Source organism: Patiria miniata, unplaced genomic scaffold, assembly GCF_015706575.1.
Source record: "Patiria miniata isolate m_02_andy unplaced genomic scaffold, ASM1570657v1 HiC_scaffold_18, whole genome shotgun sequence".
Taxonomy (NCBI): Eukaryota; Metazoa; Echinodermata; class Asteroidea; order Valvatida; family Asterinidae; genus Patiria; species Patiria miniata.
Window position 1 is genome coordinate 4,735,781 of NW_024037056.1, and position 27,995 is coordinate 4,763,775.

At 39.0% G+C, this 27,995-nt stretch overlaps 3 protein-coding genes across 5 annotated transcripts; 2 read left to right on the forward strand and 1 right to left on the reverse strand.

Annotated features, from left to right (window-relative positions):
- The first annotated feature begins 806 nt into the window (after positions 1-806).
- Positions 807-5,082, forward strand: LOC119724350 (dehydrogenase/reductase SDR family member 12-like). Of its 2 annotated transcripts, none has more exons than XM_038195365.1 (9): positions 807-917; positions 1,402-1,466; positions 1,755-1,888; positions 2,525-2,607; positions 2,939-3,034; positions 3,219-3,362; positions 3,586-3,690; positions 4,163-4,391; positions 4,800-5,082. In XM_038195365.1, the coding sequence occupies exons 2-9, from the start codon at positions 1,411-1,413 to the stop codon at positions 4,928-4,930; spliced, it is 978 nt and encodes a 325-aa protein (XP_038051293.1). In that variant the 5' UTR covers positions 807-917; positions 1,402-1,410; the 3' UTR covers positions 4,931-5,082. The 2 variants fall into 2 exon arrangements, with proteins under 2 accessions (XP_038051293.1, XP_038051294.1); XM_038195366.1 differs by lacking the exon at positions 807-917 and adding an exon at positions 930-1,008.
- Positions 5,083-5,256: 174 nt separating this feature from the next.
- Positions 5,257-10,406, reverse strand: LOC119724352 (succinate dehydrogenase assembly factor 2, mitochondrial-like). The gene is made up of 4 exons (XM_038195368.1): positions 10,302-10,406; positions 7,526-7,710; positions 7,114-7,223; positions 5,257-6,763 (listed from the first exon to the last, which is right to left on the reverse strand). Exons 1-4 carry the CDS (start codon positions 10,398-10,400, stop codon positions 6,633-6,635), a joined length of 525 nt encoding a protein of 174 aa, XP_038051296.1. The 5' UTR covers positions 10,401-10,406; the 3' UTR covers positions 5,257-6,632.
- A 226-nt stretch (positions 10,407-10,632) lies between these two features.
- On the forward strand, positions 10,633-26,555 carry LOC119724353 (armadillo repeat-containing protein 3-like). 2 transcript variants are annotated; one of them, XM_038195369.1, is made up of 19 exons: positions 10,633-10,771; positions 12,967-13,027; positions 13,389-13,506; positions 14,054-14,179; positions 14,458-14,526; positions 15,200-15,401; positions 15,665-15,833; positions 16,036-16,219; positions 16,393-16,548; positions 17,707-17,992; positions 18,350-18,422; positions 18,754-18,890; positions 19,443-19,611; positions 20,477-20,580; positions 21,379-21,486; positions 22,556-22,768; positions 23,201-23,363; positions 23,732-23,827; positions 24,740-26,555. In XM_038195369.1, the coding sequence occupies exons 2-19, from the start codon at positions 12,980-12,982 to the stop codon at positions 24,848-24,850; spliced, it is 2,532 nt and encodes an 843-aa protein (XP_038051297.1). In that variant the 5' UTR covers positions 10,633-10,771; positions 12,967-12,979; the 3' UTR covers positions 24,851-26,555. The 2 variants fall into 2 exon arrangements, with proteins under 2 accessions (XP_038051297.1, XP_038051298.1); XM_038195370.1 differs by lacking the exon at positions 10,633-10,771 and adding an exon at positions 10,971-11,032.
- Positions 26,556-27,995: the final 1,440 nt, after the last annotated feature.

Below are 27,995 nucleotides of genomic sequence, written 5' to 3' on the forward strand. Positions count from 1 at the left end.
ACCTTTTACCCTTGACTATACACAGACGCCTCCATTTGATCGTTCACAAAAAAAATGTGCAAAAAAATTTTTAAAAAAATTCCCTACCTACCTACCTACCCCTATTTTCAAATGACATGTAATCGGAAGCAGAACTATTTTTTGTTTGGCCTTATGCGGACTTTGGCGCTATATAAAATATTATTATTTGAGTTCCGCCCCATGCATTCTCTTTTTTTATTCCGCGGTCTGTTGATCAGTTTTAGAGCATGGCACTAGCATGCTGTAACTTGACCTTCCAAACGATGGCTGTTTGCAATGAAATGTCAAATTTTCGTCGACAACTCATGTCTTTATTGATAATTTAATTGTTTTGGGATGGAAATTAAACCTTAACGGATACGACTTATGTGTCAGCTGCTTAGTACTACATGTATTAATGCTCACGTGACAATCTATCACAGTTTAGTGAATAGTGCATCCATTTTTTTTTTACGTCCTTATTTTGCTTCTTATAATATTATCATCGTCCCGATTTTGCTTTGAAATCTCTAGCCCGTTGCATTCTGCCACTCTGTATAGTATCACCCTGGCAACGCTATTGTATGCTGAGAAGGGGGTTCCCCTATAGCGCGTATGATATTTTGCCACGCCCCCTCCACAACCAGAGGCCAGTGACCCTTGTACGTACTAGTACGTTATATAATACGCACGTGCCTGGTTGTGTAACTCGGGATGGTACCCTGACTACTGAGCATTGAATACAGTGGAAAAACCGTCGTGTTATTGATTAACTGACTAGCTTCGATGACTGTGTAGAGCTTGCGACGTTCGTTCCTTCATAGTCATACATGTCATATCAGCGTATTCTCATAATTCCGTCGAAGCGTTAGTATTTAAAGCCACGCTTTTTCTCACAGAAGGACGACGTTTGAATTGTAAGTATGACGTTTCGGCACTCGTAACAATGCAGCCACAAGTAATTACTGCATTAAACCAGTAGACTCACTAGTGAGTACATCATTGCGGGTGAGAATATGCGGATGGTAGTCCAGTAAATTGGCCACATTTATGGGGCTTAGACTAAGTGTGCACAACCAAAGAAGTGGCGTCTGAATACTCACTAACTGACTAGTAAAACTACATTCTTTCCCCATCATTGTATTTTTGTAATAGCCCAGGCTATGAAATGTTGAGGGCTGCATGTGTCTATCGGGAGGGGGGGGGGGGATACCAATTTGTAATATATTTTTAAATAAGATTTGCATTTTTGGACAGTATCATCAATCAAGTTGAGAATACAATATGTTCAATCAATTTAATAACATTAACAATCTAAGTGTGACCTCATTTACATTTTGAAAGTACATTTTAAGGTCAAGATCATAGCAACCAGCATATTTTTTTTCTTGCCCCTTTTAGTACGTCACCATGACTTTGTACAGAAATTCTGTCTTCATTGTAAAAGGCCTGAGGGAATTCTGCAGGTAAGATCGCACACAAAAATCTGGTATCTTTTGTATTCAACTATTTTGAAATATGGACATTTGTTAAACTCCAAGAGCAAAACGATAGTTCAGAAGGAAAAAAAAGATGTTTAACAGAGACCTTAATGACAATAAATGGGTTGTACAAGTGATCCATTTGAGATCACAAATAGTTTAGTCATTGAGAAATAAGTTGACAAAAATTCTTAATTTCTAAACAAATTTAGTTCTTCTAACCTTAAGTTTCCTCACCTGATATTGTTTCTTATTCTTTGGTTTTTTTTCCAGGAGTGGCTATGAGTCGGCTGCCAAGCATTTTGACCCGAAGGATCTTGAAGTGGACCTTTCTAGCCAGTCATTCATGATTACCGGCGCTAACAGTGGTATTGGGAAATGTGCGGCATATGAGCTTGCAAAGAGAGGTATGCAGCCACTTGCAGTTGGTTCTGTGCCTTTCTATCAAGACTCCATCATGACATGAAATGCTTGTTATCTCTTTCAAATCTGCAAGGAGGTATATTTGCAGGATTTAGGACGGTAGAGACTATTTGCTATTACTCGTGTCGGGCTTTCCCCATGTTCCCCTTGATTATTGAGGATTAAGGATGTTTCTTAATGATTTAGTGCAGATTTTGATGGATTCTGGAAGGTTTGTAGAAAAATGTTGAGTGAGAATTTACCTAGTCTGAGGACCAGACATTCACGTTGGCAGAGCCTTGAACGTTATGTTGTAATATGTAAATTTTATGTGGCTAGCCAATTGGAGTGGTCTTTAGAGACTGGGACGTCATTTCGATCAGAAATGTGTACTAAGCTGTGGATTGGTCAATTTGGATGCTATGTTTTTGTAAAACAACAACGGGTTACGGAAGACCCGAATGGTCAGAATCTCGAGGTCAAGACACAGTCTTGTTTTGCATAATTCAGCGCCGAATCTGCTCCCATATCATAGACACTTGCTGTGCAAGGGGATATTCTATAGGCTGGGTTAAATCCAACCTCAGACATTTATAAGTATTATTTATGATATTATTAATGATTGATTGGCACTTTGGCAGGTGGCACAGTACACATGGTGTGTCGCAGTGAAGTAAGGGGGCAAGAAGCACTGAAGGAAATCACGGAGAGTAGTGGCAATCAAGTAAGACTCCTGGAAGTGTTTTCAAAGATGTTTTATTAAACCCAAGTTAGGAGGATTGAGATTTTAAACCCTAACAGGTTTTCTCTAGGCACCCTGCCAAATGCAACAAAATGCAATTTGCTGAAATAAGAACCCTGCTATGTGCTACCAAATTTTACCAGTGTTGCTTTTTGTTGCATTTAGCATGGTAATGGTTTTGATATTTTTGATAGTTCAAAAAACAACACCACAGTTAATTTTGGTTACTAATAGTTGTTATCAATGATAACTGATAACAATATTCCCTCACAGAATGAAAGCTTGCTAACTTGCATATAATTTATCCTTTCAGAATGTACACCTGCACATACTGGACATGTCCCAACCGAGACGAGTCTATGAGTTTGCAACGCAATTCAGGGAGAGTGGGAAAGTTCTGAATGTTTTGGTAAGGAACACACCATAAAACACCAGAGGTCGATCTCAAATCATCATTTCAGCAGGGTTACTTACACTCCAAACAATATACATGTATATCACAACCACAAATGGGAAATCTGTAACTTTAAGTAACACAAATAAGGTCATGTACATATATTAGAATATTCCATCATTTGTTTAATTCCCCGAAGGTGAATAACGCAGGATGCATGGTGAACACTCGGGAGGTCACTGAAGATGGACTAGAGAAGAACTTTGCCACAAACACGATGGGAACCTACCTCCTAACCACAGCATTACTGCCTCTGCTTACAAACTCAGCAGGATCAAGAGTTGTAAGTAGATAGCCTCTATTTGTAATTTCAGCTTGGTCATAGTGGTCAGTCATAGAATGTGATGCCATGGTGTTCAGTCTTGCAATCAGGCTCATCAAAGACCCATCAAAGTCAGATCATTTTTTTGTAAACCACTCATTTTTAATGTGAATTAGGACAGTCACTGCAAGATTCAAAATTGTCTGTATGTTTTTTCATGGACTTTTGCTCATTTTCTGCTTAGGTAACTGTATCATCTGGAGGAATGTACTCACAAAAACTGAGTCTTTCTGATCTACAAAGTGAACGGATGTCGTTTGATGGAACTATGGTCTATGCACAAAACAAGGTTGGTTTACATTGCACCATTTTCAGCACAATTGTTCTAAACATACTTGGGGAAAAAAAGAAATCAGTCAAAATTTGGTACTTTTGACTGCACTTTCCGTTGTTTAACTTTGATGTGCTGTGTGGTGAATGTCTGTACCTACGGACAGAAAATGACTCATCTATTAAAAATTACCGAGATATTTTTCAAATGAAATGTTTGTCACTTGATTGCCAGCACTTAGGTCTTTTGGACATTTGTGTGTCCTTTAAAGTGTGAGTTTTTTTTCTCAAAAAACCTGGACCTTCATAATCGTAACTTATCCAACCAAACAATTAAGCCTGAAGTATTGAAAACGAAGCACCTTTTTTAAGCCACATATTTTCCCAAGATAAATGTGTAGATTTCTTTTCATTTGAAGTTATCATAAATACATATGACAAATGCTTTTATCCTCAAAGGCTCAAACCTCTTGTTCTGTTTGTCCTCACAGCGTCAGCAGATGGTCATGACAGAAATGTGGGCCAAACTGCATCCTACGATCCATTTCTCCGTCATGCATCCAGGCTGGGCCGACACACCGGCTGTACAGACCTCCATGCCTGGATTCCACAGTAAACTCAAGAATCGTCTGAGAAGTCCTGAGCAGGGAGCTGATACCATAGTCTGGTTGTGTGCAGCCAAAGCAGTGCTTGATCAACCTAGTGGACAGTTTTACTTGGGTAAGTACCAGAGTCCCAATTTCATAGTTCTGTTTAATTTTGTGCTGAACCCGAACTCCCGAATGTGTTTACTAAGCACTGGACCAAGTCTGCTAAAATCTATCACTGACCCTGCTTCACATTATGCTTCAGGACCAAAGCTATTGAAATCCACGACAAGACCACCAATACTATAACTGGATTTTGATGGATTGGTACAGATGGCTCGTCTTTCAAAATCACTCCAAAGGGAATGGATTTTGATGGAGTTGGGAAGATAGGGTTAATCAACAGTCTGTGTTCCTCATAAAAAAAGGCAATCTGGAAAATTTATGGGATGTACGCATGCACAGGTGAAATTCCTTACCAAGTTCTTGAATTTGAACAGAAAATAAAAATCATGATTGCTAATTGTTCTTCCCTTTCCAGATCGTAAGTCAGTTGCCAAGCACCTGGCCTTAGCCTGGACGAGATCAAACGAAGCAGAGAAAGAGAAACTGATGCACATCCTGGAAAGCTTGTCAGCTCCATTCAGAGAAGTGGCTCAGTCATCTGAATAATAGAATGAAACTCATTCCATTGTGTTGTATTAGGCTGTCTCCCTATCATTATGGAGCATGTTGTTTCGAAAGATTATGCAGCAATACAATAAGCAGTATAAGTGTTGTATAAAAGCAACAGCTGATTTTGCCGTTGTTTTGAAATACATGTATTCAAATTCAGTCCATTGAAAAGGTGACTGCTCGCACTTCCAAAAGTCTTAACAGTAACACCAACTTTTTGGGCTTCATTACGGAGGGAAATCACATTTCCACCAAAGGGGAAATGTTTATGAAGCAGTAGAATTACACTTTTGAAACAAAACTGAATATTAGAATGGCAAATCTCAATGACTGCATAACAAAGTAGAAACTTTTTTATTGCTTTGTGAAAGAGAAGCAGTTTAAATGCAGACTGGATGCTAGATATGACCAAAGATTCAGTTAAAAAAAAATGTTTGGAACGGTTCAAGGTTTCTCATTATTACTTTATGATTAAAAACAAAAGGTATGTAATGTACCCATCTTTTGATTTTAAGCTGAAGTTACCACAACCAATTTTAAATTCTATTATATTTCCTGTATGCTGTTGTACATTTTGATACAGGGTACACTGCTCTTAAAAATTACCATTTTGTAGAATTGCAGTAAACGTAACAATTACACTGTTTGCAAACAAATAATTTATTAAAGGCAAATGAGATTTTGTTTGAAGTTTATTTATAGTTTGTCTTTCTTTCACTCTTATTCCAGTTCATAAAACAAAGTTATTTACAGCTCTTAATTTTTGTATTTTACACAGAATTCTAATAACAGTGATGGAACAATTGTGGTTGAATCCAGAAATGCTTTGGTTTTACATTGTCAATTTTTTTTACGTTATAACCCTTTACTTACCAGAACATCTAAGGTTGTGATGATTGCTTCATCCTTTGGATGGGACGTGAAGCCGTAGGTCCCATGCGTTGCGTAATGCACAATTCAAAACACAGTAATATTTATCGCTAAGAGAAGGGGTTTGCCCCAGTGTTTCTGGCAGTGGCTGCAAAATGCGCCGCAGCACCTTGTATACCCTTACAAGGTGCTACACCATGGGTCTAATATTTCTCATAAACTTCATTTACCCGTCTTTAATTATAGACATATTTCCAGTGCTTTGAGTTCCTAATTGTTGGTATATACGTGCGCTATATAAGACTCCGGTATTACCATCAGCCATGGCATGTGAGAAGTTCCAGATCTCTTTCATGAATGGTTAATGTGTACTGTCAAAGAAATACATATAAGTTGCTACCCTATTTGTCAATGGACACTTTTCAGCCAATCTGTCATACTATTAGAAATGAGTTACAAAATACCAAGCAATTTGAGATGAACCAATGATGAAGGCCTTTTCTTTTAACTGGACAGCCCCTGTGCAAATCGACAACAGTTCCTTTTTTTTTGCAAGTGATAAGTTTAATTCTGTAGCAAGTCTATCTGGAATTCAATTTGAGCAAACAATATGTAGTTATCAAAACAGGATCACATTGCTTTCAGGAACTATTTACAATCGAGAACATGTGCTCAGGTCAACACCCAAGCGGCACAGCAGCTTTGGCTGATGACTTGTGGATAGTATAATGTCACAATTGTACACTCCAGCATATGCCCAATTACATACATGTGGGCACCATGTCTACTACAAGTGGGGAGGGTGGGGGAGGGGGTTGGGAGGCTGGTTTCACATCTTCCTGATTTCTTCTTCTGGTAGATCTGGTTGTCTGATTCTTGATTCCATGTTGACATTGGAGACATGCTCCTTCAGGAGGTCCATCACATCGCCCTGGTACTCATCTGGTGTAGGTTTGTGCTCTGTATGCAGGGACAAATTTGGACAGTGATCAGTGGCACAGTTCAAGCAACATTCTAAATGCCATACAACACCTCGGCTGGCATCATATTAAAATGTAATTAAAAAAATTCAGCAGCCTGATGTTGGTTCTTGACAAGATCTTCAGAGGCAAAGTTAATGTAAATACGTAGGGTTTTCAGTCCCGACCTCAAGATTCCGTGAGTTTTCCCTAGAAGATCATTCTGGGGTTTTCCTCCCACCTCTAAAACTACTTTAATAGGCTTGCAAGCTATAGTGCTTATATAGAGTACTTTTAAGAAATCTTTGGTTTAATTACCAGAAATGATTAATAGTACTATTTTTGCATTACCTGTTACCCAGTGGAAGATGTCCCAGTCATTGTTAGGTTTGTTGATCAGCTGGTCATACTGCTCCAGCTGTGCGTCGTTCAGTGCGGGCAGATAGCGGGCTGCAAATGTGCTGTGGAAAACAATAGAAAACTGGTTACTATCTCTGAAGTTACAACAGTGGGATTAAACTTATTACATCTACTCAACAAGCGCACATTCAAATAGCATTTCAACCCCAACAATTTTTGACACAGTTCACTTTACAACATTTATGTCAGTATGGTAAATTGGTAAATTGCTTTAATATACTACCAGCTTTTCAGACTTGTAGAGTGCTCTGCAATTTTTTACAAATATAAAGAGCACATGTTTAAAAATTGCGCATGCCATTTTCTTAAACTGGACAACAGACATGGGCTCAACAGGACTAACCTGAGTAAGAGACCATTCTCCAACATGCCCCTCTTGCGGCTCTGGTAGAGCAGCCTGGCGCGTTTCAGCTCAATGCTTTCATTCTCAGGCTGTTTCCATTCAGGGATAGGAATCTCTGCATTTAGTGGTGGGTCAATGGGATTGCTTGACGATGTGAATAGTCTGCTTGATGATCCGAGATGAATCTGTCAAATATATACAGCAAATCAAAGTGTTTACCACCCTTTATCACTTGCTGAAATGATGTTAAAAATTGGGTAAAAACTTGGGCATGTTGTAGTCCGAGTAACTTGGACCCAACTTATCGCCTTTTTTAACATTTGGACATGGTCTGGCGATGTCCAAATGTTAAAAAAGGCGATAAGTTTGGTCCAAGTTACTCGGACTAGGCATGTTGGGATATACACTCTCTACTATATCTCCCTCCCCCCCCCAAAAAAAAATAAATAAATAAAATATAAAATAAATAAATGGACAATTAAAATTATTTATTTAAAATAATAAAATAAAATAAATAAATAAATTAAAAAATTAAAATAAAAACACTAAAAAAAAATAAAATAAACATCATACTTTTTATTGAAACAAATACATGTATTCGGCATGTTCGGAAAGAATGCAGTATCTAGCAGTGTTGTAGTCGAGGCCACAACCTCCGAGGCCGAGGCCAAGGCCGAGGCCACAACCTCCGAGGCCAAGGCCGAGGCCGAGGCCACAACCGCGAGGCCAAGGCCAAGGCCGAGGCCACCACCTCCGAGGCCAAGGCCGAGGCCGAGGCCAGCTATCAAAACACGTAATAAAATATAAATCACTAAAACAAGGCTAAGATTATGTTGGAGTTTTAACATCTTTTTAGTTGAATTCACTGAGTTTTGGAGTGCCTGGCTTACAAATTTACAGTTTGCAATGGGTTTCCTCTTGTAGAGAGTCCGGCGAATTTTATTTTTTAAAGAAAGAAATCTCAAGTTTTGTATCACTGAAAGCAAATTACACAACAAAATCAATGGCGTTTGAATCAGGCTCATAGGTGTTTGCCCTTTGGAGATACAACAATTTAAATGGCCAAATTTTGAGTTTCTATTCTGTAAGATTTACATCATTTACTTTTAGCATGTTTTATAAATCTTATTTTCAAAACCTATCAAAATGCTTAATATCATAGGAATCCCCATTAAATAAACAACAACTTGATTTTTGAATCAGGTTTTTACCACTCATAACCAAAAAGTTACGACCACGACCCCCGACCTTCGCACTGTCCTGGCGCGCGCCGAGCAAACACCGCGATGCGACCAGACAATGCCAGACGGCCCGCCATTACGCACGGGCAAAGCATAGTTCCAATCCCGCTCCACACAACGGGATAAGTGTCCACGCATTATCACTGTTAATACCGCGGTACCAGACAAAGTCTGGCAATGGCCAATCCCGCTCCAAACAACACGGCAACATGGACCATGCGTGCAAGATATCACTCAGTTCATCAAAATGACCATGAATTCTCGGATCATCCGATTTGAATCCAATGGCTTCGAAGAATGTTAAGATCATGGCAAGAGGTAGGGAGTCCACAGGTTTGGCCGTATATCTGTAACCACGCAAAATTAGTCAATATCAAACCGTGCTTATACATGTAATAAGTATCAACATGGCTCTAAAATACAAAAAGTATCCTGGTACCACGAGGAATACTGACTCGTATTATTAAAACATTCATTCAGAACTTTGCATTCATTTGGATGGAAAAACGAATTCTGAAATCGCGCTTTCCATATCGACCATTTGCGCCAAACATTACCGTGTGAGCCGGAACTTTCATTTAAATCACCGTGTAAAAATAAAATCCACTAGATAAATCGTAATTGTTTTTATCATATCTTTATGAAAACAAATGGTACGGACTAGTACACTCGATCGTACCCAGAAAGTTCAGACTTTTACTGAAACAGTGGCCTATAAAAAGAAATGATCAAGCTTGCCGCACCTTGCCGCAATTCATTTTTAAAGGTCGGGGTACAGAGGCGAAACGAGAAAATTTTTTACAACACTGCAACCAGACTAGTCTACTACCAAATGTTATTGTACGCAAATGGGATTGGTGCCAGACTTATGTAGTCTGGCACGCGGTAACAGTTATAACGCTTGCACGCACGTGGAAAGCTGAAGCGCAGGCTAGGCGAAGATGCTACGTACGTGGGTACGTTCAATGCAACCATTTCCAGTTCATTTGTGCGTACATTGTATATGCGTTCGTTTTACGGAACCCACTGCGGCAGAATCTCGAGGGTTTGATACGGTAAAAAATTCAAATTAATTAGAATAGAAAACACATCAAAATGGGCGGCCTCGAGCCGGCCTCGACTGATTCGCCGAGGCCAGAAGGCTCCGAGGCCGAGGCCAAGGCCGAGGCCTTGCACCTCCGAGGCCAAGGCCGAGGCCGAGGCCATGAAAATCGGCCTCGAGGCCGGCCTCGAGGCCGAGGCCGGCCTCGAGACCTCCAACACTGGTATCTAGACACCACTTCTTTGGCCGTGTACAAAGCTGGTACCACAGAGCAGACGCTTTAGGCTGAGACTGGAATGAGTCGAGTGCAATTACTGAATTAGAACTTGACAAAATTATGAAAATTGGACATCACCCACTTTTTGCATGATTTGCTTTAGTTTCGGAATGTTTCTCAGTTCCAGACCCAAAACAAGTGGCGTCAGGATGCAATATTTTTTCAGGTATTCTTACAGCTACTGATCAATTGTTAAATATATAATCCAATATAAACCTTTTGAAACAGTAAAAAACGGGAAGCTGTTCTCCACGAAGTAGCCAAAAACTGGTTGACCATGGACGCTGCCATCTTGGATTGTGTAAGAATTTGCATAAAAGTCTGGCGCAATGAGGAACCTTATTTCACTGTTTGATAAGTCTGGTATCCAGTGACCTTGTCTGGCATTCGTCTCTTCGTAAAATTATTTTCGCGCAAAATTGCAAGAATCGGTACCAGACCAACCTCGTCCCCAGGGTGTCGAGCAGTACGGGCCCACCACTACCTTTACTATTGGAAACGCGGTTGGAAATAAAGTAAGCACTGGGACGAGGTTGGTACCAGACTTATTCATTGTGTGACGTCATAATTATAGCGATAGCAACACTAACAACCAAACGATAATCGGAATACACTCTCCCGGATTCCCATCTTCCCAAAACCCTAACCATTTTTTCAGTTCTTTTCATTTGACACTGTGAGAAGAGGTAAGAATTTCCATTTGCAAGCAGCTTTTTTTTTAAACCGTCAGCTGAAACAATCTTGGATTTTTTTGGCAGGTCTGCAAGTAGGACTAGGAAGTAGGATAGTAGGTAGCCGATTTTGACGTGTGTCACGTTAGAATTGTCATTGACCAGTTGTGATATTTAATGGGCCTTCCTTGTTAGGGAGTTCAGCACTTTTTGGATTTTTTCTTACAACCCTAGAATATTTGGTATCACTGGAAAGAGAATCACACGACAAAATCGGTAACGTTCATGACGTTTAAATCATTTTCATATTAGGCAAAATAAAAAAAAAAACATGTTTAGCGTCCTGCCTCTTTGACAAAAAGGAAGGAGGAGGCCCTTATTTTTTTTTTTTTTCTTTTCAAAATGGCCGCCCGACACATTTTTCAAGACAACGCGGCCGGGCTATTTTTCAAGATGGTTACCAGCTTTTTTCAAAATGGCCGCCACTTGGACTCATTGACTATTTCCACAGCTTTAAACACGGTATAAAAGTCTAAAAATACGATTTCTTTCGTCAGAGATCGTTAAAATTTATCAATTTTTGTCTTTAAAAAAAAAAAAAAAAAAAAAAAAAAAAAGGAGGCGGCCTCTAAAAAGGAAGCGGGCGGGGACGCTAAACATGTTTTTTTTTTTACTTTGCCTTATGAGCTTGCGTTTTGGAGATATAACAATTTAAAATTTATTATTTTAATAAATGGCAAAATTCAATGAAATTTCTGTAATTTTTAGTATTAAATTTAAAATATTACTATTTTAACACCTCTTAATTTTCCCACAAAATTCCAAACTTAACAAAGTGTTAAATGTCATCGGAATCCTTATAAAAAAAACAATAGTTTAAGTTTGGTTTTTGAATCGGCTTTTTATCTCTCATTACAAAAAAGTTATGATTTTCCCCGTTACACCGCACGATTGTCCGACTTGTCCGAGCCATGTCTGGGCCTACAATGTAAGATGGGAGTGGGACTCCCTGTTATCGCGGTACTTATCACGTTTCTCATTCGGAATAGAGATTGCCCATTAACCTTCCCGAATTGTCTTGTCTTTTGTGTTGTATAACTCTTCCTTTTCAAATTGCAATAAATCTGACGGTGGTGTGGCTTATTATGTGTACGATGCCTGCGAAAAAAGACATGCACCAAGTGTGCGAACGGAGGTGAACTCCCTATTATCGTGGTATGCGGAAAGTGGTTTTTATAATGATCTCAACTTATTTTTTTTCATAAAAACATCCTCCATATCTTCAGAATCATTTTAAAGTCGAATTTGAGCAACAGGAACTATTTTTAATAACGCGAAATTTTCAGCCATTTTTCAGGCCCTTTCAGATATATTCGTCGTGGTTACGTTTTACGCTGAACTCACTACCTTGGTTGAGCATGTTGTGGTTTTTGCCCAGAACGAAATGACATAAAACGATAACATTAATTTCATTTATTGGTTAATATTTGGCTACGAAAGAGAAGGAAAGCTTCATGAATTTTCTCAAACACAGGATTAGAAAATGTTTTTGAAGTATTTTCAAAGAAAAATGTGGAAATGTTTCTCACTCAGAATCCTTAGGAAAAAGTAATTTTTAAAAAAAAATTAACGTTAGTGGCTATCATTACGGCAGCCTCAACACGATTTTCAACTGCTATCATTAGGGCATTGCCATGCAAAAACGTTGCGAGTTTATATCACATTTATACCTACTTCTAGAATTAGAAGGCACCTTTCATAATGGAAAGGTGCCTTCTAATTTATAACAGCCCATCCAACCAGAGTGCTTTGGTAGCTCGAAGGATCAAATCCACACTGTGCCAAACTGTTTTTCTTAATTTTCTTTGACTATAGATTCATTTAATTTTAGGGTTTTTAATCTAATCATACTTTCTTATTGAAGTAGATTTCATTTTCTTCCTCGAAATCTGCGGCTTTGGAGAATTTTCTAAAGGTAAATAAAGGCCAAGAACCATTTGGTTGATAGTCAAGTCAGGGAACCCTATGGTCAATTACCGTAACATAAGTCAATGTTAGAATTTTGTAAAAATTGTGTAAGTTGTGTTAAGTTCCAGTGAGCTAAACTTGAGCTCCCTGTACACCGTCTGTAGTTTTAGCTACAACATTTATTCTATTTCCTCCTTTACTTGGTATTAAGTGAGCAGGTTACATCTTTTTTGCAAATACAGAAACTGCTTCAAAATGGGGAAGAAAAACAAAAAGGAGACAGAGGCACCACCCAAAGATACTGTAAGTACCGAATCGTGTCACAGTTCTTTTATCATGTTAGAGTTTTCTATTATCAAATCCTGATGAGACTTTGTCATGGTCATATCAAAACACTCCAAAACGCAATTTTACTGCCAGTAACTTAAACTTTGGATATATACCTCTGTATTACAATAAGTTTAACTGTACTGCTCTTATGGAAATGTTTACTCATGGTGGCAGGAACACAAATTCCTTCCTCCATGGTTACATACCATGATAAAATGTGATGAGAAAATGTTTGTGCAAGTTGAACAGACACCCCTCCAGAAGCACTGAAATAAATCATTAAATAACTCCTTCAAAATCTAGCTGAGTTTTTTTTTTTCTCTCTCTCTTTCAGTTTGACGCTCTGTCTGTTGAGAGCAAGAAGGCAGCCACTGTGGTTCTCATGCTCGACAGCACAGAAGACGACATCCTCATCAAATCATGCGAGGCTCTCTACAAATTTGCAGAGAAGTGTATGTTCTCATTCATGTCCAAAATAAATCAAGTCATTCTTTTCAATACGGGTTTACCACTGTGTGAGGATTGAATGGAACAGGGACTCGTTAAAACTCCAATTTTTTAGAGGGCACAAAAGTTCCTTTACTTTTAATATATACCTAGTTGCTTTACATCAATGTTAAGGCCAGTTGTTACCCTGTGCTTTCGTTGATAGGGGTACTTCATTCAATATCAATCTATATAGATTTGAGAAGTTGATTCTTGATTTTGCATCATTTCTTAGAACATGTCAAACTGTTAATAAGTTTCAGAACAATTACAAATTACATCTCTGAAAGTGTTTCTTTTGGGAGGGTCTTGGGCAAAAACAAGTCTTAATGAGCATGGTTTTGGTAGGAGGTGTACGATGCCATTATAATAATAGTCACGGTCAAGGAACCTATCTATTAATCCAACTGGTTCTCCTCAGAGCCACACATACTCACAAAAGAGAAAGTTCCACATGGTGTTACCGCAAACCTCTCACTTATTAAACCTATCTTTGTTTTACCATGGCAACAGGTGATGAGAATAAGGCCCTCTTGATGGAAATGGGTGCCGCCCCGCCTCTCCTGAAACTCATCACCTCGGAGGAGAAGACTGTCCGTCGGAATGCCACCATGACACTAGGAGTCATGTCAGCACATCGTAAGTGTAGTTTGTCTAGTGTTTGTCCGTTGTGTGGACCGACGGACAGTTCAGGATCTGCGATGGCCTGGTCTTCCATCTAGGACAAATCGAACATTCTCAATCTGTTCCTGGCACAGAAACCAGAGATGAACACTTGCATGATGAGCCATATTGACTCACTAATTGCAGTACTTTCAAAGCTTGGTTAGCAATGAAACAGCATATCCTTTCTTTTAGAATGATGACGGAGATATTTTTGTGTCATTTATATTATATTTTCCCTGTCTTGCCCACAGCTGAAGTTCGGAGAGTGCTCAGGAAAAGTGATTGCATTGGGAATGTCATCAAGCTTCTCTCACCAGACGGTAAATCCCAATCTAACATTTGTGATCGCTCATCAGATTGTCGTCATAGTTGAGTGGTTGGAAATTATCACAGACGGCCATTGGAATGGAACGTCCTGTGAATTGTACAAGACAAAAGAAAACAGATCAGTTGTCACAGTGCATTTCTCCTTTAGTAAATGATAACCCATTTCAGTATAATGTTTAGGAGTCGTTTAAATCCTTAAGTCACTTGAACAACTGAAACTGCCCTGCCTATTACTCACTGTAGCGCCCAAAACCACCTGAGCGCTCTATTTATTTAGTTATTTACTTACTTCATGTTATTTTACCAGGGTAGCCCCATCAGTTGTCAATGGTTTTATTGATTCTTCAGTGAATAAACACAAATGTAATACAATGTAGTACAAGTACTATTCGGTTAATAAGCCAAATTATTCTCTGAACTTTTAATAAGTACTTTAACATTTTGAGAATTGAAAATGGAGTAAGTTACCAAGACAAAAGATTGACTGTTGAAGTTGCTTGGATAACCCCGAGTCTAGGCAATGGAAAAAAATGAACGGTAAAAAAAACTGCAATCCGAAACTGTATTCTGTTTGGGTTGAGTTGAATTGCTTTACATACATTTTGGTTTCGATACGACTTTTAGTGTCATTTTTGACAAGATTATCATCTGTTGTTCTATTGACAGAGGAGACTCTCGTCCATGAATTTGCCAGTCTGTGTATAGCTAGCATGGCCCAGGAGTTCACTAGTAAAGTTCAGATCATTGAGCAGGATGGCCTGGAGCCTCTCATCATGCTGCTAGCAGTCACTGATCCTGACGTACAGAAGAATGCTGTGGAGGCAGTCTGCTTGCTGCTGCAGGACTATCAGACTAGAACGGCCATCAGGTCAGGATTGTCTCTGGTATTGAAGTGAATAAAAAGTGAAATGGTTGGACGTTGTGTGAGTCCATGCTGTTAGTCAAATTCCAAGACAGGAGTCTTATTCTTTAGGGTTTTTTCAAACCTGATCACCCAGCATTTGTTACTCAACAAACGCAAATCTCTAGCTTAAAGATTGAAAGTTGATTGATAACATCAGACCACTGTGACTTTATTGCTTTACTTGCTAATAGCATAACTATTGCCAGCCTTTGTTGTGTTATCCTCAGAGAGTTGCATGGTCTGGAGTCCTTGTTGGACTTATTGAAGTCTGACTACCCCAGCATTCAGGAGATGGCCCTGCGCTGCCTGACGCTGTGTACGCAGGACGTAGAGAACAGAGAAGCATTGAGGGAGGTGGAAGGCCTGGAGAGACTGGTGGAGTTTGTAAGCACAAAGGTTGGTCTGTCTATTGGTGTAGTAACTGGTTACTTGTATTGATTTGTAGATATTTGATTACTTGTTCATTGTCGAAGACTGAGCTAACACTCTGTCTAAAGTTTCTGTCTTTGCAAATACAGAATTAATTTGCTGATACTTGAAGAACCTTGTCTGGTCCCTCATTTTTAAAGTGCCATGTGTTGATTGTTATTTCTTGTAGGAGTGGGAGGATCTCCACGTCCACGCCCTTCTGGTTCTGTCTAATTGTCTTGAGGATGTAGAGACCATGGAACTCATACAGACCACTGGGGGACTACAGAAACTCCTGGCATTCGCTGTGGAGTCACCGGTGCCTGAAGCTCAGATGCATGCCGCTAAGGCTATCGCACGGGCAGCAAGAAACGGTCAGTAGTTGGCTTGTTCCCGGCGTAAATCTTGTTGTATGTCAAAAAACTCCCAAAACACCTGAAGTTGGGGTTGGTAATTTTACTTGCTTGGTTATGTCTTGGGCTTCTGTGGGATGCTTGGGCCAAACCCATTTATATATTTTTTATTTTTTGTGATTTTTGTCTTGCAGGTGAAAACTGCAAGATCTTCCATGAGCAGGAGGGAGAGAAGACGTTGATCTCGTTGCTAGAGACGTCGGATAACGCTCAAGTCATGGGAGCTGCTGCCCAGGCACTCGGGATCATGGCACAGAGTCCTATCTGCAGAGTAACCATCGCGGAATATGGTAAGGATCATAAAAGCTAGAGTCCATCATTTGCAGCTATCCAAAAAGGACATAATTATTGTTGAAAAACATACTTGATTATAAAGATTTAGTAAGGGCAATGATTTAGTAATGATTTAGTAAGGGGACTAAACTCCCTGTGAAATTATTCTTTCTGGCAAGCTGTCATTTTGAAGAAATCAATGAAAGAAGGCCTTTCTAATTATGCGTCTAAAGACACATCGTTGGGAAATTTTTATAGGTAGTTCATTTTTATATTAGGCAAAGTGCGCGCAACCGTTGACACAATGCACACACGCACGTGGTTGCTATAATTCGTCGGTTCAGTGCGCGACATCGCGTAGCTGCAATCAGCTCAGTGAGAACGTGTCTCGGACGCTAAATTCAGGCCCAATTCGAAACATAACTCAGAAACTTTTGATTTGAAATCGAGATCCTAGAATATTGTTTTCTCGGAATACACAGCATTTACTGAGCTGAAACTTCATCAGGTTATAGTTTTTTCAGCACCCTTCTTTACATTTTTAGCACTTGTGGTGCTTCAAACGAACATAATGCACAAATTACAAATGATGGAGGCTACCTTTAAGACCAGCTTTGTCGACACAAATCCATTACCAGTCATCGCAAAGCTATCACATGTCCATCATGAGTTCATCAAAAGCCAATCATAAGGCCATCATGTGTCCATAATGAGTCAGTCAGATCAACTGTGACAAGTCAGTAGTCAGTGGGGCCATTCCATACAATCCAATCCTCTGCGTACCTCAGACCAAATGATGTACAAGGTCATTGAGGTGGTGGTACCTTAGTTTGGTCTGTAATTGTTTCCCACTCATTAGATGTCCCATTATTAGTGATGTATCACATTCACTTTTCCAACAGCAGCTCATTAAAGTGTTGGACATCTACGTCTGAATTTACGGGATTGCCCAGTGTTTATTCGCTGTTACACTGTAATGGCACCAGGAGGTGATAAGACTTGTGAATATAATGCTGACTTACACTTTTGACAAAGAGTGCTCCCAGATTTTGGAAAATGATGGCCATCAGTCAAAAGTATTACGGTTACCACACAGAGTGTGTGCAATACAAATTGAAATAAAAAAAGAGCCCACAAATTTGATTTGTGACCAGGTTTTGTTTTTCTGTGTGTAGATGGCATTGCGCCCCTCATCAAACTCCTGGACAACAAAAATGGAGAAGTCGTCCAGAATGCCTCGCTAGCCCTCGCTAACCTGACCACCTCTCAGATGGCTAACTGTGTGGAGATAGCCGACCATAACGGTATCGAGCCGCTGATTGGTTTACTGACTAACTCACATGAGGGCGCTCAGGCCAACGCGGCCGTCGTACTGACCAATATGGCTACAGATGAAATCCTACGAGTGGATATCCAGAAAAGGGGTGTGGTTGGGGCTCTCATTACGCCCCTTTTGTCAACGTAAGATGGGATCTTTTTACATTCAATTTTCCATCAAGAAAACAGGCCTATTTTTTTATGTGTATATTTCAGGTCATTCCAGTAAGCAGTTGCCAGCGAATGTTTTTTTTTTATTTTTATGTTCCGTATATCTCTCTCAGCTTTCTCCCTCACTTTACAGTGTACTACAGCACTTAAAAAAGCCTACTATTTTAAATACGTGGCTTGGTTTTTCTAGTCCCCTTTTTGTTTTCCAACAGTGATTTGTTTTTAAAACAGTGGGTATTTCAAAGTCTGTTACCATATTTCTTTCAAGAAGAAGAGTTTTTCTGTAAACCAAAGTGAGTACTGTTTTTTTTTCTTTGTTTGTTGATACAGTAACACCTCAGTACAGAGCAAAGCAGCCCTGGCTATTGCAGCATTCGTATGCGATGCCGACTCCCGTAATCAGGTAAATTCATTTCTCTATCAGTTGTTGTAGCCAACTTTTATCTCATTCAGTTGTTGCAGCCTAGTTAAATTTTGTCTTCAGATATTCAGTTCATATTGTTGAGCAAGTCATTTTCATGTAACTTCAATATTGGTGCAAATCAGTGCAATGTAAAATCCTTTTCTTGAAATCGCCAAAATTGTCAAAGTGTGCTTGTACAAAATTGTACGTTTGATCTGGTGAAAGCACTAAGTACTAAAACACAAATTGTAATTTGTAACCAAAGCTACAAAAACCAACATCAACCTGGTTATTCATTATTCCCTAATTATTTTGTTTATTTGTGACTTAGCTGCGTGGCCTAGGTGGCCTATCTCCATTACTGAAGCTCCTACAATCAGGTAATGATGAAGTCCGACGCAGTGCATCATGGGCCATCATGGTGTGTGCTACAGACCCTCTCGTCGCTACAGAGTTATGCAAACTGGGGTGAGTCCAACACATATTTAAATTTTGCCCTCCAGTAGATGTAGCAACATGATGATTCAAGTAAGCATAGATTGTGGGGCACACTGTCTGTGCATAGAGTCTGGTTTTTCTATACACCAATTTGATTGTAAAATTGCGATGACAGTTCTGGTAGCCATTACTGGGGTGCGTCCAAGCCTGAATGCCCCTCACAGGTGCATTTTTTATAGCTCTAATTACATCATGGAAGGGGAGTGCATTGTGGGAAATACCAAAGGGAAATTGGAACGTGCCCTTAATATTGGATAGCCAACTCAAAAATCACAAAAAGTGGGCCACTCAGATCGGTCTATTCTACCCAGGTCCCGTACTGTTCCCTTCTTTTGTTCACGTTTGCACACTCAAACCACCAAGAACTTGTGCTCAGGTATTTAGGGATCTTATTGTCTCAGGTAAGCCTTTGTTCCAAGTCCTGTGTCGTAATGAAGGACATGTACACTTCAAGAGTACACATGAATCTTGATGACTACCACATGGGCAGTTACACCTGTCTCATTGTTTGCTTCTGTGCAGCGGACTTGATATCCTGAAGGAAATCAAGTTGTCCAGTACAAGACAGAGCAGTTTCAGTGATGCTGCCTTGGAACGTTTGCTAGACAGCACTCTGCCTGCTAAGTATGCTCTGATGGGGGTACTGGGTCCTAATGACATCATTCAAGATGGATTCTATGATGCAGGCCGGGTAAGATAACCATGAGGTCGACACTTGGGACGAATGTTAGCAGTGTGAAATAAAATGTTGTTTCTTATTCCAACTATAAGCTCTGAACACAAATACCCCCTCAACGGTATAAGACTGTCCTTTTTCCAATAATTGAGTATTCAATTATACGGAGCTTCGTTCCACCGAATATTTGATTATTCAAAACTCTTTGATCAAGCTTTACACACCCCACTTGCAGTTGCCTGCCACGCTGGGCTAAAGATGCGTGCGGCGATCACAATTATGGGCAGCTGGTGTGTTTTACAGTAGGAATGTTGTAAGTGCTTAAAGGATGGGAACAATGAACAAATGATCAAATAGTTGAATATTTGGTATATTCGGGACAGCCCTACACAACAGTTAGAAAGGAAAGTTAGTGGAGGCCGCTGGGAGGGACATTCAAACGCATTGCTGACAGTGCCTGATTCTCCAGGAAGATGCCATGGCTTGCACATGCAGAATGTGCGTACTTTGCGCTTCATGCATGCGAACCAGTATGCGCACACGGTGTGACATCCACAGGGATCTCAAACAGTTTTCAAAATGTGTCCTCTTTGTTTGCACACGGCATCTATACCATGCATAGGGAGTGTAATTTAGAATGATGGACATGTTCCCTGAATATTCTTTTGGCACCAAGAAATGTGTTAGTGGTCGTAAACATGAAGCAGTGCATGCTGAGAATCTTTCTTTTGAGATGCAAGAATAAAATGACAATGTCTCATTATCCATATATTTCTTAGCTCTTTAGAGAAAGGATTTAATTGATGTAAAGTGTCTTGCTCAAGGACTCCAATGGAAGGATTCATTTTTTAATGATTATTGGTGGTTTAATGATCCGCAGGTACGCACAGAGGGCAAGTTCCTGACTCTAGAAGAGTTGAGCAAACAGGAAGTGGACCAGAAGAGACCAGTCATCCTGATTAACTGTGTATCAGCTGATGCCAGGTGGGTTGTCATTATTTATTGTCAATCATCACCATTCATTAGCAGTTCTACATGTGTATGTTAAGTGGCCTAGGCCAGTCCATTTGGTGCGTGTGTTTATGATTGTCGTAGCAAAGTAATCTGGATGTAGCCTGGGGTAAAGCAAGCCGCGTTGATTCATTGATTGACTTGTACAGTTGAACGTCGTTATAACAAATATCGCGGGATCCACAGAAATTGTTTGTAATATAGCGATCATTCGGTAAATGTGCGGTTTTAATCTGCTGGTGCTCTGGTACTCACTTTTCAAAGCAGACCCTGCTAATGAGATATTTTTTACTTCTGTGTTGTCCAAAGATTTAAAATAAATAAAATAAATAAATAAAAACCGCCCTTCCGAACGTCACCCTGCACGCCCTGGTAGTTACTGAAAGACGACTTTGAACCCAGGCCGTCTATTGAATTATGTAATTACACAATTTTTGAGCTTATTATCTACAGCAATGGGGAAATAATAGCCACTTGTCGCTCTGTTGTTGACATTGTTCAACACTAATGTTCAGTACGTGCTGTGCACAAAATCGGGAGCCAAGCACAATGTTCAGTAGCAGTGTTTGGTATTGCGACATTCCACTGTATTTGATTTGTGAAATATGTCCTCAACGAATGAATTTGGTCAAGCTGTTGTTAACCCAGTTCCTGCTCAGACTTGTTGGTTATTTGCCTTTTCATTTTGTTGCAGATCGTTCTTGGTCCTTGCCTCATTTTTTGTGTTCTTAAGGTTGACGCTCATCGTCTTTGTTCACTGTTTCCTTGCAGCCCACCCAGATCCCCAGCACCACCAACGAACCCATCAGAACTAGATGTGAAGACAGACACCTCAAGAACTAACGTAGCTAGCAAGTCCTCCAAGTCAGCAATGAGAGGGTGAGTGAAGAAGCTGTAATACCAATGCCCCATGTGGCTATTCTGTCATTAACAAGGGTTGTGTGTTAGTTCTAATCCTTAAGATTTTCTGGCTGGCATGATAAAAAAATGTTTGCTGCCTCTTAAAGGTTTAAAGCAAAATTGTGCTAATTTTAGCAGAACAGTTTTCACATTTGTATAGTGAGGTAACAAAACCGTGAAAGGTTTGCGTTTTTGGAATGATGTCTCTTCATTAATGTGAATGAGAAGAGATTTCAGTAAAACGCTGCTATAACCAACACCGCTAGAACAAACACCGCTAGAACAAACACCGCTAGAACAAACATTCCCTTGGGCTTCCAAAATAGCAAATTCTATTTTATACAAATATTGACTGCTTCGAGTGGTGTAATAAGACTAGGCACCTGAGGTGATCCATGGACATTCTATTTTCCAGAGGTGAAGCCGAGGGAAAATAGAATGCTCCGTGGATCACCGAGGGAGGCTAGTTTTACTACATCACGAGATAAAACAGTGATATTTGTTTTATAACGCCTCTCCCACAGATTTTGCTTGGTTTTCAGCGATAACTAATTAATTTCATCTATTAAAAATGCAAGTAAAATGAACTTCTATCTTAATACGAAATTAGTTGAAAATTTACTTGCACTTTTCCAAAACTACCCCTTCACGAAATGTTTGAACCCAGCTCTGTTGCGCTAGCGCTTAGGAACAATACGCGCATTGCGTACGCCCATATGCATTTGCACACAATACGTGTATCACAGTACTTTGGTTGCTTGGGGTATAGTACTTTGGTAGCTATGGGTATAGTACTTTGGTTACTATGGGTGAAGTACTTTTGGCAGTGCACAGCAAGATAACAAATAGTGAATGCCATGTGACTCCCTCTCTGCCAATCAGAAACTGTGAGTGCGGTGTTATCAAAATAATTGTTCTGCATCCTAGTTCTTACCAGCCTTGGATAGATCATTACCATGACATTCCTTTATAGTTGACTTTTGTTTATCTTGTGTTTATAACGGTATGTCTTCCTATGTTATTTTACTTTTAAAAATTTTTTTTCTAGGGGCAGACGGGAAACCAAGAAGGAGAAAGAGGAACGAGAGTTACGTGAGCGTATGGAAGCAGAACGTCTGGCTGAGCAGGAAGCCATCTTAGCTCAGCAACCACCGACCTTTGAACCCCAAGCTGACCCTAAACTAGAAGAGTACATCACAGAGATGCTGATCAATGCCGCGGGATTGCCCACCACTAGGGAACAGCTGGATGTGGTGGCTCAGTAAGTTCCTATTGAAATGTTTGTACCAAGGCCATGTCCGAATTCATTGGAAGTGGTAAAGTGGCATAACATATACCTATACTCGCATCGTTTGGACCGAGTCCAACATTGGACAATTTATGTGAAGGAAAGGGCCTCATTCAGTGAGCATGTAATAGCTGTCTTGTTTCATGCTGTTAAAAAAAAACAGGACCAATTTATCAATACATGCAAAAACATCTCAGTTTTGCTCTGGTGTCTTTGATGCATAGTTATTCAATGTCATTAATAGGCAAGCTCAGCTTTTGTGAAATTGATGCATTGGAACAACATTTGAAGCCTGCTGCTGCCCCCTCCCCCATCTTACCAAACGAGACCTACAACAGTACACCAGTTCAAGTATTCCTGGTAATTTTTTCACCACTTAATTTGCCTGTTTCTTTTCCTTGGCAGATTTGTGAGTGACAAGATGGGTGGTTCCATTGAGCGAGGTCAGCTATCCAGCTTCAGCTATGAGTTGTCAATCAGTCAGCTCAAGTATGAACTCAAGAGTAACATCCTTCCCATCGGTAGAATAGACAAGGGTATCCACTACCACAGGGCTCTGCTATTCAAGGTAGGCTTGGCCAGAAAACGGACGAAAATTCAGATTTACAGATTTTTCTTTGAAGAACTCTGAAATTTATCTATTAAGTTTCTACTCGTTTTGTGGCCATACAAATAAGTATGACAATAGTTTCAAGTTTTCTAAAAAACATAATACACTGTTCCTGATTGAGTCCTCTTTAATTTGTGCAAGAACTATTCATAAGATGGAATTATGGTGCAATAACTGTTTAGAATAATAATAATGTTGTGCTTTATAGTGCTTTATATCAAGGGTCCTCAAGTGGTTCGCAATAATTACCCCTGTTCATCAGGACATGAGACCATTTTCATGAAAACTGCACTCAGAGTGAATGAGTATCTTTTCTTTCTCACCAGACTCTGTGTGATCGTATTGGTGTGGCCTGCTCTCTCGTGCGAGGCGACTACAACAGAGCTTGGAATGAAGTCGTGCTGATAGATGAAGATGATAACGTAAGATGACTGTCTTGTTTCAGATATTGACATCTATAGAGCACCGAAGTGAATACTTAATGTGCAAAAAAAATGTATGTACAAGGCATTATAGCGCGTGACTCGGCCCGTGAACCAACACGCGTATTCCATTCGTTTGCACTACATTTTCTGGTCTTATGACGTAACACTTTGGTACTCTATAGCAGCCACCTTGGAGGATATTTTGTTATTTTGATTGAGTAATATTGAATGCACCTGAGGGATCAAATGGCTGCTATGCAAAAGCTCTATTAAACACCAGCTCATTGACCTCCATGATGATCCCATTCTGCTTCATGTACTGGAATTCGCCAAACAAATTAGAAGTCATTTTTGCAGTGGTGCCATGTTGCACTCATGCCACACACGTTCCTAAAGGCAAAGTGCGTTCAGTATTTTGGTAGCGCTGTTGGTGGAAGGAGCCCAGAGTGCATGTGTATTACCTGAGCGTGACTTGTGCGTGCCTGGTGCCACCGCAGAAAATGGGTATCATCGTAGTAGTCTATAGTGACCACCATCAAAGGGCTTTTGATGACATGAGCTAAGCATGGAGTTCACTTTCTTGAATCACGTTTGTGAACACATAAGGTGATGCTGCACCTGGAATCACTTAAAGCATTTTGAACCTACCAAAACTCTTTAACTATTGCCCAAGTTTCGTCTTGCCTTTAAGAACTTCATATTCCCCTCAAAAACAAGATATTTCAACTACTGTAGATACCTGTCAATTCAATATTAGGTTTGGCCCTTCACCGACGTATAAACACGATATATTCAGTATGTTACCCCACAATACTTGCACCAAGACATTTTCAGACTCCCAAATTGCAGGAATTTTCTTAGTATTTGAATGAAAGCTTATTAACCTCTTTTCCTCATGTTTTCTTACAGCAAGTCAAACCCAAGTTTCCTCCCAAGTCCTACATCGTTGATTTGATGCACCATCCTGGCCGACTCATGAGAACGGACAGCATTGATGCTGCCAACTACCAGAAGATTTAATGTCGTCGGATCCGTTCAACAGAAGGCGAATATATGGAGAACCGGTAGGAAACTTTTAAGGATTTCGTAGAAAGTAAGGGTTGTGAGGAGAATTTGCAAGAAATAGGGTACAAGAAAAATGACAACGCTGAAAATATGGTCAATATTGTGCATTCTAAGGGTATTTTCATTTTACTGAGGGGGGGGGGGGGCAACTACTCAATTTCTTAATATTCTTTATCTTTGTATGCAGAGTATGTACATTCCTAATTGTAGTTGTACAAATGTAGAAGGAAGTGCATTGTATTTTATGGTCGTTGCTTTAGGCGTTGAGTTTTTCTGACTGCCACATGTGAGTTTGAAGCATACTGTTTAATCAAGAGAAATATTCAATTTCAATACTTGTACAAACTTACACTATGAGAGCACTGAAAGTCACGCATGGATGGAGTTTCTGTAATGGTTTAATCACATTTAAGTTTTATATTTCACTCGCCTCATGTATAGTTACAAGTTGTACATCACCTTTGTTTTTTTTACAACCAAAATATACATGTACAAGGCTAACTACTCAAAAATATACAAGGCTAACTACTCAAAAATATACAAGGCTAACTACTCAAAAATATACAAGTTTAACTACTCAAGATGCCATTTCAGCATATTTCTATAAAATGATAGCATCTGTCAAGCTGTTTATAAGTCAATTGTAAAAAACTAATATCATGATAGGAAAAGTAGTTGCATAGATTTCAATGTTTTTCTAAAGTTCTGTAAAAACTGTACATGCCATATTGATATTACACATGTTAATTAGTGAACCTTTATGTACATTTTTGGATACAATTTCACTGTTTTTCGATATAACGTTTGAGGTAGAATTTAAAGGCATGCCTTTCTGCAGCTGACTTCACAAAACTTCCCAATGGCATAACTCCGCTTGCGCATAATTTATTGCATAAGTTGCGCAAAATTTGACACTGCACAACATTTTATGACACTTTTCATGGTGAGTAAGACTGCGACTTGCGGGATAAGTTATGGCGTAGCTTGGGTAATCATTTAAGGTGCTGTAAGTTGTGGTGTAGCAAATGAAAACTAACAGTTTTGCTAGCAAATCATGCTTGTCTTGCAGCCTGTCATTGCACAACTTATCAAGGTTGATAGAAGACACTCACAGCTGTGTGTTTGAAGTAAACAAATTGTTATTTTACTTGTGACAGAATTTCAGAGTTAAAGCAAGAATCTGAAGAAAGTCAGGCAAAACTGAACCAATCAAAGACAAACGGTTGTCAAAAATGATGTCATTATCCTCATAAAAAAAATGTGCAGATTATTTAAAAGTTTGCGCAGATGCTCAATATTTCATTAAAATCCATCGCAACAAATTGTGCGCAAGTCGTAAGTTACGCACTGTATCGTGACGTCAGCTGCTGGTATTAATAAGTTCATATATCACAAAAAAATGTTAATATGTCATTTCCGTCCAGGTTTTCAGGTACTAATGTTAAAGAGTGGTACTTTTGGAAGCAACAAACTATTTTTTCTATGTTTAATCGACCACAGGCCTTGATTTCAAATGTTACTGTTAAGATTATGTGTGTATTAAGTTTCATGAACACTTGCAAGTTGGTCAGAGAAATGCATCAAAATATAAAATTATATCTTCATATAATTTATTAAAACTTGCAGTACACAAAAAATTATGTAAACTAAACTACAAAAAGTCTCATTTCGCCCAATTTTGATTCAAATACAAGATTAACCCCTTACAAATGTAAAGTTCAAAATTGGGCACAACTTGACTTTTCTAGGACGTTTAAATTTGTAAGGGGTTAACCTTGCATTTTCATCAAAATTAAGCAAAATTGTACCTTTCTTCCCCATTGAAAATTGTAAGGGATTAACCTTGCATTTTCATCAAAATTAAGCAAAATTGTACCTTTCTTCCCCGTATAAAAATGGAATGGATTAACCTTGTATTTTTTTATCAAAATTAAGCAAAATTGTACCTTTCTTACACATTTAAATTGTAAGGGATGAACATTGCATTTTCATCAAAAATTAGGCGAAATTGTACTTTTTTTAAATGTTTAAAATGGTAAGGGGTTAACCTTGCATTTTCATCAAAATTTGGCCAAATTTTACTTTTCTTAAACGTTTAAAATTGTAAAGGGTTAACCTTGCATTTTCATCAAAATTGGGCAAAATTTGACTTTTCTAGGACGTTTAAAAGTGCAAGGAGCTAACCTTGCGTTTTCATCAAAATTTTGATGAAAATGTAAGGTTAACCCTTTACAATTTTAAACGTCCAAGAATAGTCAAATTTTGCCCAATTTTGATAAGAATGCAAGGTTAACCCCTTACAATTTTAAACGTCTCAGAAAATTCAAATTTTGTCTAATTTTGATGAAAATGCAAGGTTAACCCCTTACAATTTTAATTGTGTGAAAACGTACAATTTTTGGCCAATTTTGATATAAATACAAGGTTAACCCCTTACAATTTTAAACGTCCAAGAATAGTCAAATTTTGATAAAAATGCAAGGTTAACCCCTTACAATTTTAAACGTCCAAAAATAGTCAAATTTGGCCAAATTTTGATAAAAATGCAAGGTTAACCCCTGACAATTTTAAACGTCCAAAAATAGTCAAATTTTGCCCAATTTTGATGAAAATGCAAGGTTAACCCCTTACAATTTTAATTGTGTGAAAACGTACAATTTTTGGCCAATTTTGATGTAAATACAAGGTTAACCCCTTACAATTTTAAACATCTCAGAAAAGTCAAATTTGGCCAAATTTTGATGAAAATGCAAGGTTAACCCCTTACAATTTTAAACGTCCAAAAATAGGCAAATTTGGCCAAATTTTGATGAAAATGCAAGGTTTACCCCTTACAATTTTAAACGTCCAAAAATAGTCAAATTTGGCCCAATTTTGATGAAAATGCAAGGTTAACCCCTTACAATTTTAAATGTGTGAAAACGTACAATTTTTGGCCAATTTTGATAAAAATGCAAGGTTAACCCCTTACAATTTTAAACGTCCAAAAATAGTCAAATTTGGCCAAATTTTGATAAAAATGCAAGGTTAACCCCTTACAATTTTAAACGTCCAAAAATAGTCAAATTTGGCCAAATTTTGATGAAAATGCAAGGTTAAC